Below are 23,499 nucleotides of genomic sequence, written 5' to 3' on the forward strand. Positions count from 1 at the left end.
CCAGTGAGTACAATGTTTTCAAAGCCAGTACAAAAGATTGGAGAAACTAAAGACAAAAGATCCAAGTTGTAAATAATTACTATCCTTTGGGTAATAAGGCAGGACCCACCATGGGCCCCTACCATCAGCTGACACTGGTCTTGGTGCTTAATAAATGGTCCATTAAATTAGCACAAACCAGTTGACACGATTAAACCCTGGGCTTCTGGTCCCTGGAGTTGTGGGGGCCAGGGTAACTGTCCCCTTAACCCAGTTCTGTCTTTCTATTCCTCTCTGGCTCTCCCCCCAGCCACCCACTCCCTCTCACCCTAAACTCACTTCATCCCAAATCTTTCCTTGTTATCGTCTCCCCTTTCCTTCTCCACTGCATTAAATCTTCCAATAAGAACAGTTTGCTGGGAGTTCAGGGGGTTGGAGCTCACAGATCTGCAACCTTAAACCCGACCCTTCAGTTCTGTCTCACAGGGTCAACACTCAGCTGCTCATCACGGGATACAATTCTGCCTCAGAGGGCACCTTTGTGGGCCTGAGCGGGTCTTAGTTACCCACACAGAAATCAATATGGACATGGAGATTAGAGATGTGAGGAGGAAGGACTAGAGCAAAGGAGTGTGGGCAATGTTTCCTCAGCTGTAAATCCTACCACCTTACAGAGGTGGAGGTATAGATAGCTTCTATCTACGCTCTCTCTTTAAGCCTTGTCTCTTTCTCTTACTGCTTGGGATCAAATGTTCTTCCCCTATAACAATGTCAAAAACAGTAATGATACTGTTCACAGAATGGCTTTTCCCTTGCTGAATCTTAGACAAGGAAAAAAACAAGCTACTTTTAACATCACTATCAGCTGGGCTGCCAGCAGTTGTGGTAGATCATCTTGTTCCTGCGCCAGTGTGCCGAGACAATCTAACCTAATTTGAGATATATTTATCTATTCCTTTGCATGAATATCTTTGTTTCACTGTTCTTTTTTTTCTCTGGAGAAGGCGCCTTCCTCTGCATTCTTATTCTGCGCTATTATCTCCAGTGATGGACTAGCTCTCCCCCACACTGCAGCTCATTAAACCAGTGCTGCGGCCTTCCTGGTACTTCTCCCCCCTCAGTGTGTTTTCCCCTCTCTTCCCTTCATCGTGTTTGCTTTGAAAAGGTCCTCCAGGACTCAGGTAATAAAGAGTCTCCAGGATTACCTGGGACTTGCCCGGCAAGCATGTGCCTCAAAGAGAAGATGACGTTATTTTTGGGAGTGCTCTGACTGGCATCCCTGCTTTAGCATTTGTACAACCTTTGAAGGCTGAGGCCTGACATTTGGAGAGGTAAAAGGCTTTGACCTGCCTGGTTGGCAAAGACCTTGTGAAATGAGGCGTAACCTTCATGACATTAGCACTTGCTGACCTGATGATTGTGGACAGGAGACTAACACTAATTTCCTACATAATTTTACATAATTCACAAGGGAGATCCCCAATAGTAGGAACTGAACACATGATTTAGGCGACTCTTACAAAATCCATCAAATCACATTGCAAATTAAGCCTTGTTTCCACCAAGCAGTCCGTTATGGTTTGGTTCAGTTCAGTACACATTAGAACGGCTATTTTTCCGTTTCCAATGCGAAAAGTTGTGGATGATACAGAACTGTCCTCATTTTTCATCACCTCTCTGTTGAAGTACCCAGCACACTGATCCGGTACGAAAAGGTGGAGCTAAAAACACAGCAGCCCGTTGATTGGTCAGCAGAGAACAGTTAGCCTTGCTCGGGGCTGAGCTGTGGCTGGATTTGAAGGTTATGTAACCACTGTTCATACATGAGTAACCATGTATGTTCATACATCAGTAACAACAACCCCGTCTACATTTAAGAGTACTGTCTGCGGTGGAAACCCGAAACGCATCTATGGTCTAGGTACGTCTGTAGGGGCTACTTTTAGGTCTAAAGATACTATACCAAAAGTTTCTGGTGGAAATACGGCTTTAGTGATGAAAAGGTCAAATATGGAGGAGGAGCTGAACTTGCAAGAACTCTACTATTTAACATTAAAAAGCAGTTCACACATCTGTCCCTTCTGTAGAGGGTTTTCTTTGATCTTTGCTTCAATTTCACAGTGCAAAAAAGCCATAACAATCTGCAACTGGTGTAGAGGTCTGCATGAGCCTGCCTGTGCCTTTCAGATCCGACTAGATTCAACCAACCTGGTCCTGACGAATCTGAGACTCAAACCTGAACCAAGACCAAGGTCATATTTTTGTTTTCTGTCAAATTACAAACATCATGACCTAACACACGAACAGGTTTCTGATATCTAAACTGGTAATTTTTGATCTCCTGCATTCCTACTATAACATATATGGTAAAGTAAGTTTTTGTCTCTTGTCTACTTGGTGCTACTCTTGACCTACATTACACTGAAACCCCTTGCCCTGCATCCCAGTAAGGGCTGCAGACAAAAGAAGTGAGTCTGCCTTGGGGCTTTTTGTCTCATTTTCCTAAAACTTCCAAGTCACGTGCCCATCTCCAACTTCAAACCGAGTCCCTGGTTTTTGATTTAGCAAGTTGTCAGAGCCCCGAATTAAACAAGGCACCAAGCTGTGCAGCAAAATGTAGAACAGGACACAGTGTCTGCCTCCCTAAAGCCAAAGAGGAGAGGGCTGCCTGCCCTATTTTCACTTCTGCAGCCAAAAGACAAGGATGAGGAGAAAGAAGACAACAGAAAATAAACATTTCTAATCTTGAGCAACTGCAGCGATAGGAATAAGTAGAGGGTGGGGACAGAGGTAAATGGGAAGAAAAAAAAAAGCTGAAACATTATTAACACAATGTGGATCAGAACTTAATTAGATCGACCCTCAATCTAATCTGTAGAGATGTAAAGTCTGTGTGCTGTGCAGTAGCCGCAGGAATAGTTTCTCCAGTCTGTGCCACAGTCTCCTAATTTCACCGGTTCCCTCTGGACTTTAACAGGCTAATCCCTCCGGCGAGACGGACTGGGTGGCTCTATGCTATTAAAATCACACAGCACCGCAACGCTCCCAATTAAACACTGACACCTTTGGGACCAGCTTAAAAAAGTGTACTTTTTATATACACAAGAGGAGCCATTTTGAGGTTAGTACGAGTCATAGGTGCAGCGCCTGTTTGAGGATAGACCTCGGCCTCACCAAAGGCAAGAGATATTTTCCCATTCTTTAAATAAGCACCTATTCAAATGGAATTTCGTATGTGGATTTAAAGGTGCACTTAGCGATTCTAATGAAGCACACTTTTTTTGTTAAATTCAGCAATTTTCTCTTCACAGTCTGTGAGCTGTCTGTTGTGTGTGTGCACATTAAAAATATATCTAGTCTTCATACACAGCTCTATATATCTGACTCTGTAAAGGGGGAACCAACAAATATAAAAGGAATGTCCAATGTTTTACCTGATAATGACAACTACATGCCAATCCCTGCAGTAAGAGGGTTGAAATGGGGTGAAATGCGTTGCAAAGTCATCCCTGTGGGCAATTGAGCACCATCAATGTATGTCCACTAAAAGTACATGTTTTTGCCCCTGACAGGCTCGGACTGTTATTCTCAGTGTCTGACAACATTAAGGAGAGGGTCATTGCTGAGTCCAAGTGGACATTTGTGCCAAATTTGAAGAAATTCCCTTGTGGCGTTCTTGAGCTATTGCGTTCACAAGCACGGTATGGACATATGTACACACTAACCTACAGATGTAATAGGGACCAGGTTGAACGAATACCAAGGTTGCTCTTCAACTAACTAAATCAGTTTGTTACACTTACATAAAAAAGCTCAGTTGATGGCCATCACATACACTAAGATGGCGTTGTATTTGCTGAGGACATTTGCTTGTCCTCACAGCCTTTTTTTCTTGTGATATTAAAAGGGTGTTTAACATGCTGCTTTCTTCTGCCTCTGTCTGAAATCAATGATCCATTGTTTCATAAATACTAAAGAATATAGGGTGGTAACTTCGCCCCCATTATACTGTTAACCACATACAGTATGTGTGAGGCTAGAACTGAAAGCTACACAGGCATAACAACAGTAACTAAAGGGAGCAAGGCTTAGCACTGTATTTGTTGTAAGAACAGCATGTCCAACTTGTTGAAGAGGGCCCGTTAGCACTTGTAGAAACACATCACCCCTACTTTCATCTTTTAGGATGACTGCCAGGGATGAAGTGATGGAGCACCACTGGACAGATGAAGGGATGAGGGGTGGGGGTGGTGGTCGGGGGGATAAAACAAAACAAAACAAACAAAAAAAAAGAGGCACGCTGCTGGCTGTTTAGTGCAGCACCTTTGCTCTGGGAGTGAGGGAGAAAAGAAGAGAAGAGAAGAGAATGGCAACACTCACCTCCTTGCTTACTCCTGTCAAGATAGATGGAGACCCTTCTGGCCAGACCTGCGAGCAGGGGGAAGGAGCAAATGGAGAGGGGGGAAGGGAGGGCAGGGAGGAAGGAGAGCAGGAACGCAACAAAGCAAGCAACACATTAGCAAAGGACCCCCCCGTGCATGCAGACCCACACAATCGCACACACACTTAAAAGTATGACTTCACGAGTATACTCCACATGCATTCAAACAGCAGAGGGATGAACAAGGCTGCCGTTTCCCAGCATGGCGTCTCCCAAATGACTAACAGTGATATGCAGGGATCAAAGAGTGAGAGAGGCTGAGAGAGAGGCATGAGCTGAGTTGCTGCCTCTGCATTACAAACAGGAGCTGTGGAAGCTGCACTGGGTCCCTAATCTCTATAAACAGATATCTGCTTATGGATGCACAATCTCTGGGCAACGGGGGTTGATTTTGGAATTGGAAGCATTCTGGTTTTCGTTTATAGTCCGAGTAGTATTGACCAATCATGTTTGAGTGGGCTTCGGTTGCATGCAGGTAAACAGTCCATGTGGAGAGCAAAAGAGGCAAAACACATTCTTCAAAATACAATCTTGGACCCACTGGTTATCGTCTGATGACAATTTGGCTTTTTTAAGAAAATTATCTTCATTTATATGCTGAACAGACAAAATATTAAAACCACTGGCGGGTAAAGCAAATACCTTTGATCATCTCTTTACAATGCAATGTTCTGCTGGAAAATCTTGAGGTCCTGGCACTTGTGAATGCCACTTGACACCCACCACCAACCCTAACATGGTTGCAGACCATACACCCCCTCATGGCAGTTGCACCCTCACCAGAACAATGTGCCATGTCACATGGCAAAAACTGTTCAGGAATGGCCCGAGGAATGTCACAGAAGGCTCAAGGCACTGACCTGGCCTCCACATTAGTCAGATCCCAATCCAATCAAGCATCCATGGGATGTGCCAGTACACCACCTCCAGTGTGTGCCCCGGGGGTCACTCCCATTGGGAATTGCCGTTGCCATGAAGTGGGGTAGTTCATCTGCAACCCTCTTTGAGTGAGTGGTGCATGTCGAGTGGCATCCACATGAGTGCTAGGACCAAGGTCTCCCAGCAGCACATTGCATTGTAACAAGACGATCAATATTACCAGGGTATCTGCAGGTTTCAGTAAGTTAAATTTAAGACTTTTTAAGACCTTTTTAATGCCACCTTGAATGGAATTTAAGACCGAAAAAACTATAAATATAAGCGATGGTTGGGGGATCTCGCTGTACGATAACCAGTGCTTAATTTGTAAAATTAGAAGTGGGGGAACACTTTTTTAAGCGGCACCAGAGCCGCTTCACTGCGCAACTCCGAATGGAATGGTTGTGACATCTAGTGTTGTCACGGTACCAAAAGTGGGACCCACGGTACGATACCAGTGAAAGTATCACGGTTCTGAGTAGTATCAGGATACCACAGCAAAAATGAGGCAGATGTGCCTTTTGTCATTTATAAAAAGATAAATCACTTTTCTATAATACATCAATGATATTTCAATGGAATAAATTACTTATTTACTTATTCATACTTCAAAAACAGCATCAATAAGTGATTAACATAGGGGGGATCAAAATAAAATAAATAAATAAAATAAAAATCAACCAGCCACCCTCCTCCCCTGACAAGTTAAGAACAGTCCCTTCATAAGTCAAGAACAGTCCCTAAAGTGCAGTGAGGTTTGTGGACCGTTACCTGCCACAAAGAGAGAAATGTGAACGGCAGTCATGACGCCAACAAAAGAGGAAATTAGGCTACTGGACCTGGGGTCGGATTTCTCTGTCGCCGCCGGTAAGCCGTTATTTTGCGCCGCAGAGCCGCCGTAGGCTATTTGACCACCGTATTCCTGTCTGTGACCCCCGTTCAACCCACAGCCTGCATGATTCGCCTTTCGTTTCTGCTGCTGGTTGAAATCTGGACTCACACAGTGTGCTGAATGATTTATTTTGCTGGCACAAAACTATTTTTAGTCGCAAATGCAAATAAAATGCTTGCACGTAGAGCTCTGTGGAAAACAAATCACTGCAGACAAGTAAAAAGTCATAAATAAGAACTTTCACTGCTCAAAGATACTCACGTCTGGAAAACAAACCACTACAGCAGCATATTGAGTACCAGGTGGCCAGCGAGCGCCGTTAAGCCCTTTTCACACAGAGCGCGCAAAGCGCAGACCTCCGCCGACGAACCCATTCATTGTGTATGTGCTACTGCCAGCGCGCGCCGTTATTGGACGGCGCATGGATACTCACAGAAAAGTGCCGCGAGAATTAAAAAAAGAAAAGAAAGTCAGATTAAATATTCCTTCCGCAACAATTTTAAGACCTTTGAGTAATGAATTTAAGACATTTTCAGGCCTTACTTTTAGATACATGAATTTAAGACTTTTTAAGACTTTTCAAGGATCCGCGGGTACTCTGTATTACTCACTCACTACCAAGAATGACCCGCGCACAAAGGAAGAAATCTTGGCTATCTGGATATCTGTTATCTGGTACCAGCTGGCTACACCGGAACCCCTGAAATATTGACTGTTGCCCACAGTGGCTTATCGTCTTCAGACTGATGGGGTTCAGAGATTAAAAATAAAAGAGGCAGGGTGGAGTCACTGCTTGACTAGAAAAGACTGTGTGTGTGTGTGTTTGTGCATTGGAATGAGAGTTTGAGCAAGGTCAATAGTGAAAAGGACAACCTGAAATAATTTCACCAGGGTGAAGGTGTGTGATTAAATAAATCCATTAATCTAATCATGAGAAATGACTTGCAATTGCAAGATTTGTTGTTGCGGAGGTGCACATCATCGGGAAAACTGCTCGCTGCCTTGTTCAGCCTCTCTTGAGATGAGGGAAAAACACAAAACAATATCAAAGAATCAGCAAAGTAACAACAAGCCAGACAGACACAGAGTCTACAGAGATGGTTCACTGATGAAAAACAGTACAAAAGCCTCTTATTGGACAATGGGGACGGGATGAGTGAGGACAGGTTGTGCAGGGACTGGTGTGTGTCTGTGTGTGTGTGTGTGTGTGTGTGAGCCTTCCAGCATCTCCTTGAGAAACGTTCACAGTCTTGTAGCAACAACCTACAGAGGTAGAGCAGGTTTTTTGGCAGCACAAAGACAGACTTGTGTAATATTTTATTGGGTTTTAAATTATTAATGCCACTGAGGCAATGCAAAACAATTCTAAAAATTTCAAAACACAAGCATATAATTATTGTACTCTATCTGGAAGATGTTCTATGTAATATTTTTGAAGTGATTACTGGGCCAGGAGGGGAGGAGGTGTGTGTGAATGCGACAGAGGAAACTCTGTGTGTGTGTGTGTGTGTGTGTGTGTGTGTGTGTGTGTGTGTGTGTGTGTGTGTGTGTGAGAGAGAGAGTGAGAGATAAATTGCAGATGTTTTTTTTAACTTTCTTGCCAAGTTTAAAAAAAAAAAATTTGAACACCAACAAGTTGAAACTGGACTCTTCAGTAAAACTTTTCCAGGAAAGATCTCGGTGGAGCAGCTGTTTATATTAAAATTGATGCCTCCACTGTAGTCTGAATGCAGAGCCGACACAGCGTCTGTCAGTAACGACACAACCAGGATAACAAGCACACCATTAAATGTTAAAGTCTTAGTGAAAACAAGGCTGTGGCTCGCTGCAGGAGAGTCCTCTGCAGGGGAAGAGTCTCTCAGGGCGATTAGCGTTGTGAGAGTCAGACAGACAGTGATGCTAGTTAAGTGTGTCGCCTCTCTGCAGGTCCCCACAGAGCTCTTGTGACTCTGTGGCTTTGTAATGATGGAGACACATATGTGCACGCAGTGTGCGGTCCACACCTCTGCATAGATATCCCGCCAGCCGGTGAGTCAGCCAGTCACTCATCCTGACAGCTCCGCTCTCGTCGCTACCAATTAGCTAAATATGTGTCTTTTTCTACACGAGATGCGCTTGGAGAAAAATCTATTTGAATGTTGTCTGCCTAAACAACACTGGCATCACATGTGCTCATGCTAAAACACTCGGTCACAGACCATTTAAAAAGTTTTTCAAAACAGACACAAGTGTGGCAGTTAATTATTGCATTTATGGGACAGGGTATCAAGAATTCAGAGAAACATACAATCATTACTACAGCTGTCACACTTTGCCTAAAAACCTCCCTGACCCAGAATCCACAACTGAGAAACGCCCGAGGCAGAAAAATGAGAAAGAGAGAGACGGAGAGATAGAGAGAGAGAGAGAGAGAGGGAGAGTAACCTGGCACATCACAAAAATGTGTGGATGTCTCTGACAAGTATGTCCTGTGGGTGTCAGGGCTGGTTCAAATATTTGCGAATAACTCTGCCTCACGAATTATGAAAGTTTGTCAACACAGAAGGCAAACATGGCAGTGAATCCACCAACGTCCAACAGTCCGAGTAATACTCATGCAACAGAGAAAACCCTCTCAGCAGAGAATGATGAACCATCCACCTTTTTATGATTCATTTTCTCTTCATAAACAAACTTTGAATGCAGGTCTCCAACCAGGTTCAACTTTCCTCCAGCTGTGTCAGATATGACAGATATATGATGGATATGGCACATATGACAGGGTGAGACAGGTGAGGCTGACAGCTGGCTTTAAGTTAGCGTTAGGTTAGTTTTGACTGACGGAACTAAATTCAGACTCCTGACAATCCCAAACCTGCAACCATGGTGGCAAAAACAATCTACAGCAGTGTGGGAGAAGAGATGAACTCAGGTGGTTTTATATATTTCACTCCATCAGGTCAAATCAGTAAAAATACTGTATGTACTATATGTGACATACTGTCCTGGATTTGATGTAGTGGTCTGGTCTGTGTGTGCTCACACATACTGTGTGTGTGTATGACCCACTGTGCTGATTTTGAACATTTTTTTTGCACCATTAAAAACTGCCCTGAGCAATGTATGAATCAAAATGTGTTTCTCTATTAAAAGCACACATCATATGGTAATTAATGCTGTGCTGTTGCTGTGAGTGAGTGTTATGATTGATAGTCTGACTGGGTTTGATGGGGCTGGTGATCTCTTCTAATAACTTCATGGTAAGTGTGCCATGCATTTTCTCCATTTAGTTTAATAACAACTAACTTTAATTAATGCACTCTGAATAAAAAAATCCTACTTTCATGAAATTCCTTTTTTTTTAAACTGTTGTAGAGACTCACCTTCATAGGGTTATTTGAAGAATGGCTATGTAACTTTCAAAGAAGGAACAAAATTATTCTTCTTGCAAATGAAAGTTGAATTCATAAGCAAGAAAATCACAAAGTCAATACACTTGTGGATTTGGCTGCTGCAGCCTGACTCCATCTGGTATAATGAGTAGTTTATTTTGGCTAATGAGAGCTAATGTGAGCAAACTTCAGGTAGATATTATTGTTTAATTGAGCTGACTGACTATTTAACTCCTCACTACTTGTGAGGCTAGCTGTTAGCATGTACCAGAGATGGAACCAAGTTTCATTGTTTTGCAAGTCACATGTAAGAGTCAAGTCTTTGCACTCAAGTCCCGAGTCAAGACAGCCAAGTCCCAAGTCAAGTCCACAGTCAAAATGGGCAAATCCTGAGTCAAGTCCCAAGTCAAGACAGGCAAGTCCTGAATCAAATCCAAAGTCAAGACAGGCAAGTCCCTAGTCAAGTCCAAAGTCAAGACTTACAAGTCCCAAGATAAGTGCAAAGTTAAGACAGGCAAGTCCTGAGTCAAGTTCCAAGTTGAGACTGACATGTCCCCACTCAAATGCCAAGTTAGACAGGCAAGTCCCGACTCAAGTCCCAGGTCAAGACAGGCAAGTCTGAGGCCAAGTCTCAAGTCCTAGACTTATAATATTCACATTCTTAAATATCATGAATGCTTTTTAAAATTTGTACTTATGGGTTGAAACAAGTGTGTCTCTGGCTGTGATTTCTGACCTGTATGTTTTGCATACTACAATTGTTGTTGTTTTTAAATCAACTGTGCAGTTTTTGTACGCAACATAATTAGCTTTGGTTTAATTATTCCAAGTGGCGCTCAGCAAAGTGAAGTTAGTTCTTCATGGTTCTCTTCTGCAACTTTATTGGATGCTATTGGATTGCTTTAAACAAAGTAGGTCTGGAGAATTAAGTGTTGTCTTGCTGGGAATGAATAGTGTTAATGTTAGATAATTCAGGAAATGAAGAGAAATGAACTGTCTCACAGCACACATTTAAAAAAAAAGTTTTGAAGGTGGAAGATATCAAGTATTTCCAAGTCAAAAGGCTCAAATCTAAGCAAAGTCAAGAGTCACCACTGGTGTTCAAGTTGAAGTCACGGTGCAAGTCAGTGTCAAGTTGGTTATTATTAGTAGTTATTAAATTTGTGACTTGAGTCTAACTCTAGTCCAAGTCATATGAGTTGAGTTCATATGACTTGAGTCCACACCTCTGGCATGTACTAGGGGTGGGCGATATGGCCCTAAAATGATATCACGATATTTTAGGGTATTTTTGCAATAATGATATTCTTAAAGATATGACAAATTAGTAACAAAACAATATTTGAAAATTCAAATATCATATTATTATTATTATTAATACTATCTCTCATTTTTTTAGTATGTAAACAACAACAGTAACTCAGAGTGAGATTTAGATTCTGTATATAATAGTAATAGTGCAACAAAATAAAATCTACCACAAAATTACACATTTGAACAGCTCCCATATACAAAAATGTACCCTGGGATCTATATATATAAATCAACAGGTGATTTCCTTCTTTTTTTTTTTTTGCAAAAATCAACAGGTGATTTCCTTCTTTTTTTTTTTTTGCAAAATCCTAAATGACTGAGTTGTTTTTTTTCCACCTGGACTTTTATGCTCTGCCATTTCTCCTCTAATCATCACACTGTGACCTGTGACAGGCTGTTTTGCTACCATAACTATTGTATATTCACATATATGTTGTTTTTTGTCGAGCCGCGAGCATCACGTAGATTTACAAGACCAAAGGTTTAATCACTTGATGACACAGTGAGACGAGAGGGAGAGACGCTGTGCTGCTGCCGGCGGAGTGGCTGAATGAGTTCCTTCTGTAGGGCGGGTAACAAGCCATGCTTGTTGTTGCCGTGGGTAACAGTATGACATCAATAGGTCAACAAGCTGAAATATCGTGAGTATCATAATATGAATTTTTTATATGATATTAAAAAAATATACTGGTATTATTGTGAACGAGATGATATGACACACCCCTAGCATGTACTATTATGTGATAAGTGGCTCTTGTGGCTGCACTGGCTTCTGTTCATGAACACGTTACATAGGCCAACTTTAAAGTAACAGAAGTTAAAAACAGGATGTTTAAAAATTTAAGTCTTGTGCTTTGTTTAACCCAATAAAGTACCTCAGGCGTTCAGGCTTTTTTGTTTGTTTGTTTGTTTTGCATACATGGTCCAAAAAGCCACTGCAGTTAAAAGCTGTGAGACTAAAAACTAGATGGAGAAAATGCAGTTAACTGGTACAACCTGGCTGCTCTATAGGCAGGGAGGTGTGGAAGCATAACTGGGAGGGGTGGACAGTCGGCGAGTTGCCACAGCAAGTGCTGTGGGAGTATGGGTAGGTGGATGGGGGCAGATAGTAAAATAGAGCGTTGGTCTTTACTGTGAGCGCTGGTGGTGGGCTGACCTCTGGTAGTGGGCAGCATGTCGGAAAGGCCCTGCCACGCCGTCACCATCTCCGGGTTCTTCTGGTCGGCAAAGTTCTTCCAGATTCGTAATGCTCCATCATCTGTAGAGAGGGAAGGGATGGGGAAAAATATACAGAGAGGGGGAGTAAAAAGTGAGAGCCAGGAGAAAATATGGATAAAGGGAAACAGTGAAGAGCACAGGCTGAGGCCAGAGGCAGCCGCAGCACACATACCCAACACTCATTTGTATTCTTAATGGATTTTTGGAAGTGCGTGTTGAACTGTGCAGATTTGACGAAAACCTTGAAGACTCTTTCAAAACATGCAACACGCAGCACGACTTGAAAATGAACACACACACACACACACACACACACACACACAAACACACCTCTCAAAAGAATCAATAGCGAATGCAGAGCAGCATCTTAAAAGGCTCTTTGCCTGAGAGCGTCTTGACAGTGTGAAACAAAGTGAGGCAGGAGTCTCTAACCCTAAAAACCTGTCTGAACAGCGCAGCTCAAACACAGAGCTTAACATAAAACATGTCCATGCACTCTTATGAGAGCGCCATTACAACCCATAAAAGTCTCTGCTTGATTTACATTCCGCATTTTACTTCTTTAACCCTGTATGTATTTTTTCATAAGGAATGTCCTTCCTCATATCTGTCACAGCATGACGGATGGAGAAAAGCTCAATAAGTGCACTTTACATTTTGATGAGATGGAATCTAAATGTATTAATCCCTGAGCTTTAGCAAGTTTTCAGGAGGTGTGCAATGAAATAGACCATTCATTTTTAGTTTAATGTTGCACTGTTGAGACTAAACAAAATGAATGTGTGTTTCTGTGTGCCTTTTAATGCAGAGTTGTTTTCTACAGTTCCTCTGGGTTATGAAGATAAAGCCATGGAGGGTAATTGCTTTGTTCTGTTGATGAATGATGATGAATACACATGAGCGCTTTGTGCGTGTGTGTTTGTGGGGGTAAGAGTCAAGTGTTTAAGGCTCGTTGCCGCTACAAATGAGTCTCGTTGCGATTTCTACTGTGCTGGTGGGCGTGATCATTTGAGCTGCTCTCTCAAGGAAAATGTTACTAATTTCTTGAGTTTTTACTCTGTGCAGTACTGTGGGGCTTCTGTGTGAGTGGATTTGTCCATCAAACCTGTTGCAGTGAGCAGTAATGAGCAGTCATGTCCGTTCAGGTACTCCATGGCTGTGATGCGAGTGTACCGAGGGTTTCCGTTGTAGAAGTAGTCCAGCCTCTCGCCCTTCTCCCAGTCCCAGAAGCTACAGCAAACACACACACATTTACTCTCATTAATGACTGGATCTGTTTTACATTTGAAAAACATGAAGTATGTAACTGAGCTCATTTGCATAACGGTCTTAAAGCTGATTTGGTTTTTCATTTCGTCTCTGACCAGATGCTGTCCTTGTCGGCCACAGCGATGCATGTGTTGAAGGGGTGGAATTTCACAACAGATGGTACTCCAGGGTTGCGGTTGATGAATATTTGATCATCGAGACGAGAAACACCTGTAATGGGGGGCACAAGCAGGAATGGGAACAAGTGCAAAAAGGATGAGAATTTCTTGAAACTGGAAAATCACAGCTGTGAATTTTCCAATATCTTCAGCAAGAGGCACTGGCAAAAACTGAACAAATTCATCTTTTCTTGGTCGGCATGTACCAGGCCTATGATTGTATGTACTGCTTCCAGGAAACAGCCACAACCTCACATTCTGAATCCAACACTGAAAGTAGCCCTCACCACCTCCTGCTTATTCTGCTTTTCTATATTACCAAGCTACCTGACCTCAGCCCATCTGTCCTTACTGAAGATGTAAATCTTTAAATAAATAATTTCTTTATTTTATTTCTTTAACTTACATGAATACAAAACAAATGGGAATAAAAAAAAAATACAAAGTGCATGTGAGGCTATGGTAGAAACCTGTACAGGCTTATATGAAAAACATACCCAGAAGACATGGAAATGGTGAAATACAAACAGTCAAAATTGTCAAATTTTTTAAAATAATTTGGAAAAGGTATTATTTATAAGGAAAACCAGAAGAAAAACTGGCCTGGGATAACATTTTCATCAAACTTTAGATGAGTGGTAAAATGTTCAAAAATGTAGAATGCGTTGGTAGTTTCAGTGATTTCTGTTGTCTTGCCACAGTATGCAGCCACAAGCTAGCTGTCACTTCAGCTAGTGTTCACCAAAGTGTGATCGCAGCCGTGGATCATAGCAGCAGTAGCCACTTTTAAAAAAACGCTTTGCTTTTGGGGGGGAATGCTCTTGCAGGTAGGCGGTTGTCAGGGTGAAAGCAGCTGAAGTCAGAATTAATTACAGTGCCCATACAATGCAAAGAACTCTTAGGACTAATAGTTCTCAATCTCTTTCACAACAAGGACACTCAAACAGGTTAAGGTGGAGCTCTTAATGGTAATGAAGGAGCGTGTCATGTCATGCAGTGGTGAGGCTCACTGATGTGACTGATGAGTGTTTGAGGAGAACAATGGAACTCTATGGCACAGAAGAATAACATTTATTAATAATACAGTAACAGAATAACACAATATGGGCTGAGTTTGGTCTTTTTGTGGGATCTGATAACAATATAAATGCTCTGCTGAAATACACGCTGTGTATAAAATCATTTCCTATTTACTATATAGTGCATAACATTAAGTGTCTGCCACTTAAAGGCACATTGGTGTACTATTACCTCCACCAACAATCTGACTTATTCTCGTAAAAGGAGAATTTCGGATTTGTTTGTACATTGTGCGGTAAGTCGTCTGGGGGGTTCCAATGTTTTGCCATCTTGAAAATACATCCACCAGCAAGGGACATACAGCCCCGCCTTCGGCGTTTTCATTGAAAGCCAGGCCAGCGCTGTGTGACTGAGAAGCTGAAGGAGAGGAGCAAGAGGCGCTCTGCTACTACCCCGGCACTACTGCAGCATAACAAAGTCCCACTCTTTGAGCATAATGCAGGATCATGCATATGCAGCATCATGGGAGACGGAATCCTCGTCGCCAAGAAAGTGCGTAGGAATCAAAAAGGCAACGTGACGGGCGAATTCAAAAAACGAGGCTCAACATCAGGGTCGCCTTTCCCAGGTGGAAAGAGCTGCTGAAGGAGAAAGGTAATGCAATCACAGGCCAGCGCCAAGTGGCTCAACCTCACACACCTCATCCCTCTCCTGGCATCACTGCGCCGCTGTTAGCTGTTAGCGGCGTTGCTAATGGAGGACATGGTTTCATCAATGTTATCATAGCTTTTTGGTACACAGCGGCTACCGTTGTTGCAATACGCGTTTGAGGCGCTAGAGTGCGCTATCCGTTTGAATGCAATATATGATTTCAACGTTAAGATGGGAGAAATTCCTACCCCCTGGGTGTCTGTTAGATGGGGAGTAGTGAATGAGTGAACAAGGGAGTGACAGACTCCAGTAACAGTTTGTATCTGTATGTGAAAGCATGTGTGCTTACTTCAGACAGATACTTAAAAAGAAAAAATTACACTCTTGTAATTTAAGCATGCCCTGCGTGTTTGTTGTTAGAAAATGTATTCTCTAATTAAAATGAAACTTTGATAATGCCAGTGGGGAAACAGAGTATCTGTAGCTGCAAATAGGACAGAACAGAACAGAGGGAAAACAGGACAGGAATAAATAGCAACTAGGCCTTTATAACAGAATCTTAAAACCAGAACATACTGGAATGAATGACTGAGTATGGGAAAAAGAAAGTATTACAGTGTTGCTGGGGTACAAAGGAACAATAGCTGGCCTTGAGGCAAAGCAAGAAAAACAAGCAAAACATATGGCAGTCTACGGTAGGAGATTCAGGGCGGAGAATAAAGTGTGGAAGCGTGCCCCTTTGGCAGATTTCAGCGGAGTATAATACAGTGCCAACGCACAAATGCAACTGCTAAGTTCACTGCCTCACCATATGTTGTCATGGCAACAACACATATCTGTTCACAAACCTGTCCTTGGCTACCTGAGCTGAGCGCACACTCGAGACCGCCATAATGAGATGAAAAAAATTGAGGAAAAATCCATCACGCATTCATCAAAGATGCTGCTGTGCTGGAAAACATGTAGTTGGAGGGAAAAGTAGATATGAGATGCTGAGGCCTTGGTTAAAAGATGAGCAAGATCATCATCATCGATTTGCTTTTGTTTGTGCTGTTTGACGGCACATTCGATATGGAGCTACTGTTAAATCTGAAACCACCTCTGGGACTTAAGAACTGCACGGTGATGGGTGAACATTTTGCATCACCGAGAGAAGAAAAACAAGTCAAGTCAGGTTTACAAGCCAAAATATTTCTTTAGCACATGTTGTCTTCTCTTATTTCGAGCTTTCCTGCCTCCGTCTCGCCCTCCTCCGTCCTCAGTCTTCCTCTCACTCCATCCCACCCTCCCTCCTCTCCTCTCATCTCGTTTTTCTCTGGAGGGAACAGACTGAATGAGGGCAACCCTACTACTTCTCTCTCTTTCAAAAAACTGAGAGTATAGAGGGGAATTCAATGATTTAGCAAGTAGTCAGAAAGAGAGGGAGAGACATGTGGAGAAGCAAGCCTCAGCTCTGACGCCAATCTACTCTTGACTGTGTGTGTGTGTGTGTGTGTGTGTGTGTGTGTGTGTGCGTGTGTGTTTGGATGTGTGGCTGGGGCTGCCTATGACGTTGGGGTGTTAGCTATTCTGTTTGAGAAAGCTCTGACTTCACTTGGGGAGTCTGTGGGTATGCTGGCACCCTGGGCTCTATAATGTGTGGGTTTGTGTGTGTGTGTGTGTGTGTGTGTGTGTGTGCGTGTGAGGGGAGTCCTGTGACTCATAAGGTTTTTTTTCTGACTATGGATTGGTTTCAATCAATCTTCTTTCATCACTGCAGATCATCTGCTCACTCACAAGTCTGAAACAAAGCTGAACCATCCACAGCCAGTGTGTGTCTCAGTCTGTACTTTTATTTGGACAGTCTGGATTTCAGCCAGATTCTGCCCTCATCAAGGCTCCAAAAATATTCAAATAAACAAGATTCTGGCAATATCTCTGTGATGCTCTCTCTGTGATCTTAGTACTGTATTTGGCACTGCTGGTTTTAGGGCTGCTAATCAAGAAGGGCCGTTCTGAAATGGTAAGAATTCGATCATCTAAGACTGGGACCCTTTTTAGTCCATCAGTTATTTTGTATTCAAGTAGACAACCTAACATATGGAGTCCCTCAAGATTCAATTCTCAGACCTCAAACTGTTGGCAAAAAATTAACAAAATTATTATTTTTTTCAATTTCATTACATAACACACTGAACAAATAAACGTGTTTGTGCCAATATTCCCTGAAGAAGTGAAATAATAACAAATCAGAAGTAAATGTCAGGGGCTGTACCGAATGTCTTGTTTATTACATTCAATGCTTTTATTGAGGTTTCTGAATGCAGCTTTGAATGTCTGTCATCAGATTTTATGACATCATCCCCACCCAGCCCCCCCACAAACAAATCCTCAATTTGCATAGGGTGATTCATCAGGTTAAATGACTCAGTCTTTTTACTATAATAGTGTTAAAGCTGAAATGCATTTTTGTTAACGTGATTTTATAGGTGTAATTTATGGTGATGTAGATTGCTGGTAGACAGCCCCTTCAGTACAGATTGGTGCCTCCCTTTGTGTGTAGCAAGCAAAGTGTTTTGAGTGCTGTGAAAATGTTATTGTTATAGACTACACTAGGGATGCTCGATATATATCGGGCCGATTAATTATCGACCAATAATGGGACGTTTTTATTCTTATCAATTATTCTGATAATTGAAATTATAGCCGATAAATAGGGCCAATAATATGAAGCCAGACTGCTTTCATTGACTTAACAAGGGTAGCATTTACACGCCTGACACAGTGGGTGGCGGTACATGTACCTTTAAACTTGGTTTACTAGCTGCCAATAAACACAGAGACAAAGAACAAAAACTGCAGCACGCTGTCTAGAGGGCAAAAAATGTCATGGTGTGGACATCTTTCATGGTTCCAGAGAAGGACAACAGGATTGTGCTGAGGGTCTGATCTACAATCACCCGACACCCCACCAGATCAACAAACTTCCTGCAGTTGTTAAACAGGTTAGATATAGCGCTAAAGGACTGTCTCTAGAGTGTTAGCACGAGCTAATTAGCAGCAGTGGCTTACATCCAACGGCAAGTATTTAAAAGGCTTGAAACTTATTAATAACTGCTAGCCATGTAATGCTACAGTTAGTGAATATTTATACCGTTACCTAGCAACCCAGTCTGGAGCATGGCTCTCTCTCTCTCTCTCTGGCTACGTGTATGTGAGACACAGCCTCACGCTTGTTTGTCTTAGTTGAGTGTTAATGTGTGAGGTGAATCAGTAGCACATCGCTGTTCTACTTGGTAGTTGTAGGCTAGTCTATGGTGGGACAGTGAGATGGCGTCTGGGTGTGTAGTCTATATACGTTATCGATAGACCATTTTACTTTCACATCCTTGTAATTATTATGTTCATCTGTAGTGTAGGGTTATATGGGGACAGGGGCGTTGAGGGTTTGACAGTCCCCCAGAAAATCTCCCTCTTTTTCACAGCATTGTGTTGGCAGGTAGTGTTCTTTGTTTTTGTTGTGTTAGCAACAGTGATGTCAGTTAGGTTTGGTTAGGTCAGGGCTGTGGAATATTAAATCAGCCATATTTTGAAATAACATCAGTTGAGCCCTTATGTGCATATGCATGAATATCTGTGTGTGTGTGTGTGTGTGTGTGTGTGTGTGTGTGTGTGTCACTAACCCCTTTGTGTGATGCTTCGGCTCTGCCTTCTCACTCGAGTGTTTCTCAAGAACCTCCACTGGCGCTCCATCCTCACCTGACTCTCCAGGTCGTGCTCCTCTGGGATCTGAAAGAGAGGTTCACCTGATCACTCCATTTGGAACATTTCTAGGAAAGATCATATGGTTTAAATATGTGGCATCCCCAGTGGAAATTCAGACATACACAGAAATTCAGTGGAAGTATAAGATTGCTACTTCAGACATCAGTAGTTTCTAGAGAGGTCAAGTTATCTTTCATCAAAAAATTGGCTCCAAATCCGCTGTTAATTTAGAAGGTAAATGGAACACAAATACGTCTGTGTAAACATCCAGAGGCAGATTACAGGAAGCCAATGCACAAATGAGTACAAGCTACACAAGTTGTCTTAACATACTGCATGGACAAATATATAGAGGTTATTCAGCTGCTGCCCTAGCACATATGGCGGATGCCCCGACCCTCTTGATGGTGCAGAGCAGGAGCTAAGCTAAAGGCTAGGAGGTGGAGTTACAAGTCTTTCCTGCCGTCGGTCCTAATGGGAATGTAAACTTGCTATCCAACAATTGTGACAAGCTGCTGGCGCTGGTGAGCAGCCGACGACTCTACAGGGAGTTCAGTCTCATGTGCTTCACAGAGACGTGGCTGAATGACAATGAGCCTGACTCTTGTGTGAACCTACCCGGCTTCTCTACTGTGTGAGTGGACAGGGACGCGAAGGCAAGCGGCAAAAACAGATCCTGCTTGTGAACACTAAATGGTGTCATCCTGCACATATCACGGTGAAGGACAAGATCAGGTGGAAGTTGCGGTTCTTTACATGCTGCATTGGGCCTGCACATACTTGGAGGAGCTGGGATATTATGTGAGGATCCTTTTGCCTGACTTTTCAAGTGCATTTAATGCTATCCAGTCCCCCATACTGAGAGACCGGTTGGAGGGGATGGGAGTAGGTCGCTTCCTGAAGTCCTGGATAACAGACTACCTGGCAGAGTGGCCTCAGTATGTCAGGCTTGTAAGCCGTGTTTCTGGGATGGTCAGGAGCAGCACTGGTGCTCCACAGGGAACTGTTTTAGCACCGCTCCTGTTCACACTCTACACAGCGGACTTTAAGTACAACTCAGAGTCCTCCTGGAGTGAGAGAGGAGCAGCTGCAGCAGTCGGCTCATCTCACTGCATTGCAGAATAGAGTGTTTCAGAAGATCCTTCGTCTCCACAGCAATAAGACTGTTTAACACCTCCTGAATCCAGTCACACACACACTTACACACATCACATTAGCCACAACTGGCTGGACTGGACAGCACTTTCTGCTTTCAACTTGAAAACTGCTCTACAAATAAGTTCCAGAGTTCCCCCTTATACGACTCTCAGCCTTCTCTCTCAAAGATCACACACTGACATAAATTTGAGCTATGTTAACTTTTAAAGCAACAGAAAATAAATTTACTGTTCTTTTATTCTATTGGAAGGTTATCAACAAATATTACTGCAACAATTTCATTACACAATAAAATTACGTGACTTACTTTTGAAACTATACTTCTCCTAATTCCATGAGTTTTTCCAGGCCTGGAAAATGTGACTGTGAAACTCTTTTCCAGGTTTTCCATGACCGTGGGAACCTTGAAAATTCATGTTTAATAGATCTGTATGCAAAGTATAAGCACAGATTTGTGCGTATGCAGTGTTTGTGAATGAAGCCCACTGACAATACAAACATTATCAAGCCGTCACATCGCAGGCCTGATTACTGATTGCCAACTACAATGTTAAGTGAAGCTCATTTTGTCGAGTTCACTTTATGCAATCACATCTGATCTCATCTGTTAAGCAGAAGGACAGTATGAAAAGTATGAACGTTATTAAGTCTTATGTAACAAAATGGCCCCCACAGATTTTGCCCTGGCTTTATTTTAATGACTCCTTTTTTAACATGAGATTCAATATGCAGAATGTAATATAAGTTGATTTATGTCATTTTTCAGTTTGGAGTATTAAAATTATAAATTAAAATCTCTGACTTTGCTATTATTATGCATTTTTAATAGACTAATAAATAATCAACAGAGTGTAAACAATAGAGAAAAACCTGTTGTAGGGTTTGTGTGTGTGTGTTTAACTGCTGCTTGCCAGTGTGTGCTTATTAAGCACATTTCTACAGCGAGACCTCCCACACCCACTGAATGCTAAACAGCCTGACAAAACACACACATGCAGCTACAGTGCCATGTGACTACACTACTACTACTGTATGTGTAATCAATATTCTTGTAATGTCCTCACTCTGCATATCTTGCCTGAAGGGAAAGACAACACACACTTTAATACCTCTGAGTGGAGACTATGAATAAATATATTTGTGTATGAAATGTATGTAGAGTGTGTTTCTGTGAGTGTGCAGTCAAGTCAGGTTTATCTGTATATCACATACAGTGTCTCTATTTATGGCTCCTGACTGAGCCTGAGAGGAGGCAGATTTAGCTGATAGGCTGTGGCTGATGTTTTCCCAAAGCTGAGACAGAGAGAGAGAGAGAGAGAGAGAGAGAGAGAGAGAGACAGAAGTGTGTGTGTGTGTGTGTGTGTGTGCACGCCAAGGTAAGAGCCAGCTGATACTGTGGTTCCCAGGGTTGTGGTCCTGCACTGTGTCAGCTGCTAATGTAATGTATAATGAGACCCTGAGGTAAAAAAAGAAAGAAAAAAAAGTATGTGTGTAAAAAGAGAGAGACTTTTGCATATATTCTTCACAGCGCTTTGGACATTCCGCATATACATCTCTGGTACACTATATGGCCAGAAGTATGTGGATGCTCAAACATTACATCAGCATGTGATTGTTGAACATATCCATTCTAAACCATGGTTATCACAAATGCACAGACAAATAATTCCAAATATGATACTTCTATGGATTTACACATTGGATTTACACATTGTTTTTTTTCCTATCATGTGACCCCAGGAGGGCTTTTAAGATGCATCTTGAATTTGGGGGCATAGACTAATAACATGATTATATTATAGAATGCATTATAATGATATTTATATTAGTTTATTACAGAAATATCAATATCAGTGTTTCTGAAACTGAAGTACAGAAATGCAAAACTAGATCGAGGTAATTTAACATCATCACCATTACATTGGCACCTGTCAGTGCTCTCGTTTGTTGAGAGCACTGACAGGTTGGTTTTTACACTGTAAATTCAGAATCTACAGGATCTGTTTTAAGATTGTTTGTTTATGTTACATGGTAATGTTTACATGTTATGTTGAATGAATATTGGCCAGTGTATCTCATTGGAATATTACTATTGGTATTTGCCTCAAATATCCGGTAGTGATCAGGTGACTTGATTGTTAGCTAGTATGGGAAGCAAGCAGAGCAAGAACATGTGTTTGTGTAGTGTGTTTGGATTTCAGCTGACAAATAAAATTTCTTTTACATTTCCAAAGAATGCAGTTTAAGCCTTATTTGTTTTTTTCACCCATAACGTCCTTGTGTTGATCGAACGCTGTGTTGAAACCACAGACTGTGTACAAAGATAGATGACACATCTCCACTTCCTCCCACTGTACAAGATGAAGCCAAAATTCCCCGGATACACATACTGCCATTTTGTGCTGGTGATGTCATTTTGGGGCAGAGTCTGTGCAGTAGTGATTAACTGGTGGACATGTGGTATCAAGGTCCTGCCCATACACTCACTCTACTCAACTGCGAGTCAACCGCAACTGTCAATCATGATGTTACACCCCCTTCTATAGCATCAAATAAAGAATTAAAACCAAACTGACCAGAAAAAAAAGAAAACAGCTGAACAAACAGCAGTGTGATAGGAACAACCTAAAATGACAGAAACCATATTGGAAAGAGTGTGAAGGGGGCGGGGTAAATTACATTTACTGCAGCCTGCCACCAGGGGGCGGTCGAGATGTTTTGGCTTCACTTTTGAGGGGCTGTCATGTTGTGCATCTTAATATTCAGTATTTGGTAGCACCAGCGCCCCAGGAAGTGTTCTGGGTTGTGAAGCCAATTTTATGCGTTGCCAAACAGTGGAATTACAACTCTCAAGTCCATCACGTGATGCTATGGGGCCCCAAAAGACTTTTTGCCACACACTGGGAAGGAGACATCTGTAAATCGATGGACACATTTTATTGAGCATCACAACCCCCACAGAATGACTTATTTCACTATCAGGATTTGACCCATTTGGTCTGATAACATTTGGAAAGTCTAGAATAGCTGCAAGATTAAATCATTTTATCCCCATTCAAGTTAGCAGAGCGCTAAACCAGAAGTAGCCAGCTCGGCCGGCGGATGTCTCCAGTGCGCCTGCTCTTTGGGCCCAATGATGCAGGAGCAGTAACAATCATCTAGGTAATTCTGTACGCAGCAGTTGAATGTTTTTGGCTTCATGTGCCACTGAAGCCAAAAACATTCATCTTTTATATAAATAAACAGGGTCCCGCCTCCAGTGCTGTATCCGAGTCTCTCAATACATCCATGGTTCCACACACGAAGTAGTAAACAGTCTCTGGCTGCTCATATAGGTGTAGCTGTGTGGGTATGATGTTTTCAGCA

At 42.3% G+C, this 23,499-nt stretch overlaps 1 protein-coding gene across 4 annotated transcripts in view; it reads right to left on the reverse strand.

Moving 5' to 3' along the window:
- The window catches only part of rptor (regulatory associated protein of MTOR, complex 1), a 277,608-nt gene that overhangs the window by 19,276 nt on the left and 234,833 nt on the right, over positions 1–23,499 (reverse strand). Inside the window, exons 26-30 of one of the 4 annotated variants that reach the window (XM_050043588.1) lie at positions 18,894–18,999; positions 13,498–13,612; positions 13,239–13,363; positions 12,072–12,173; positions 4,360–4,407 (exon numbers count right to left, since the gene is read on the reverse strand). In XM_050043588.1, the coding sequence (XP_049899545.1) occupies positions 4,360–4,407; positions 12,072–12,173; positions 13,239–13,363; positions 13,498–13,612; positions 18,894–18,999 (496 nt within the window). Of the gene's footprint in view, positions 1–4,359; positions 4,408–12,047; positions 12,174–13,238; positions 13,364–13,497; positions 13,613–18,893; positions 19,000–23,499 lie in introns of all 4 variants that reach the window. The other 3 variants (XM_050043587.1, XM_050043590.1, XM_050043589.1) reach the window with 3 other exon arrangements.

This window comes from Epinephelus moara, chromosome 5 (assembly GCF_006386435.1).
Source record: "Epinephelus moara isolate mb chromosome 5, YSFRI_EMoa_1.0, whole genome shotgun sequence".
Classification (NCBI taxonomy): domain Eukaryota; kingdom Metazoa; phylum Chordata; class Actinopteri; order Perciformes; family Serranidae; genus Epinephelus; species Epinephelus moara.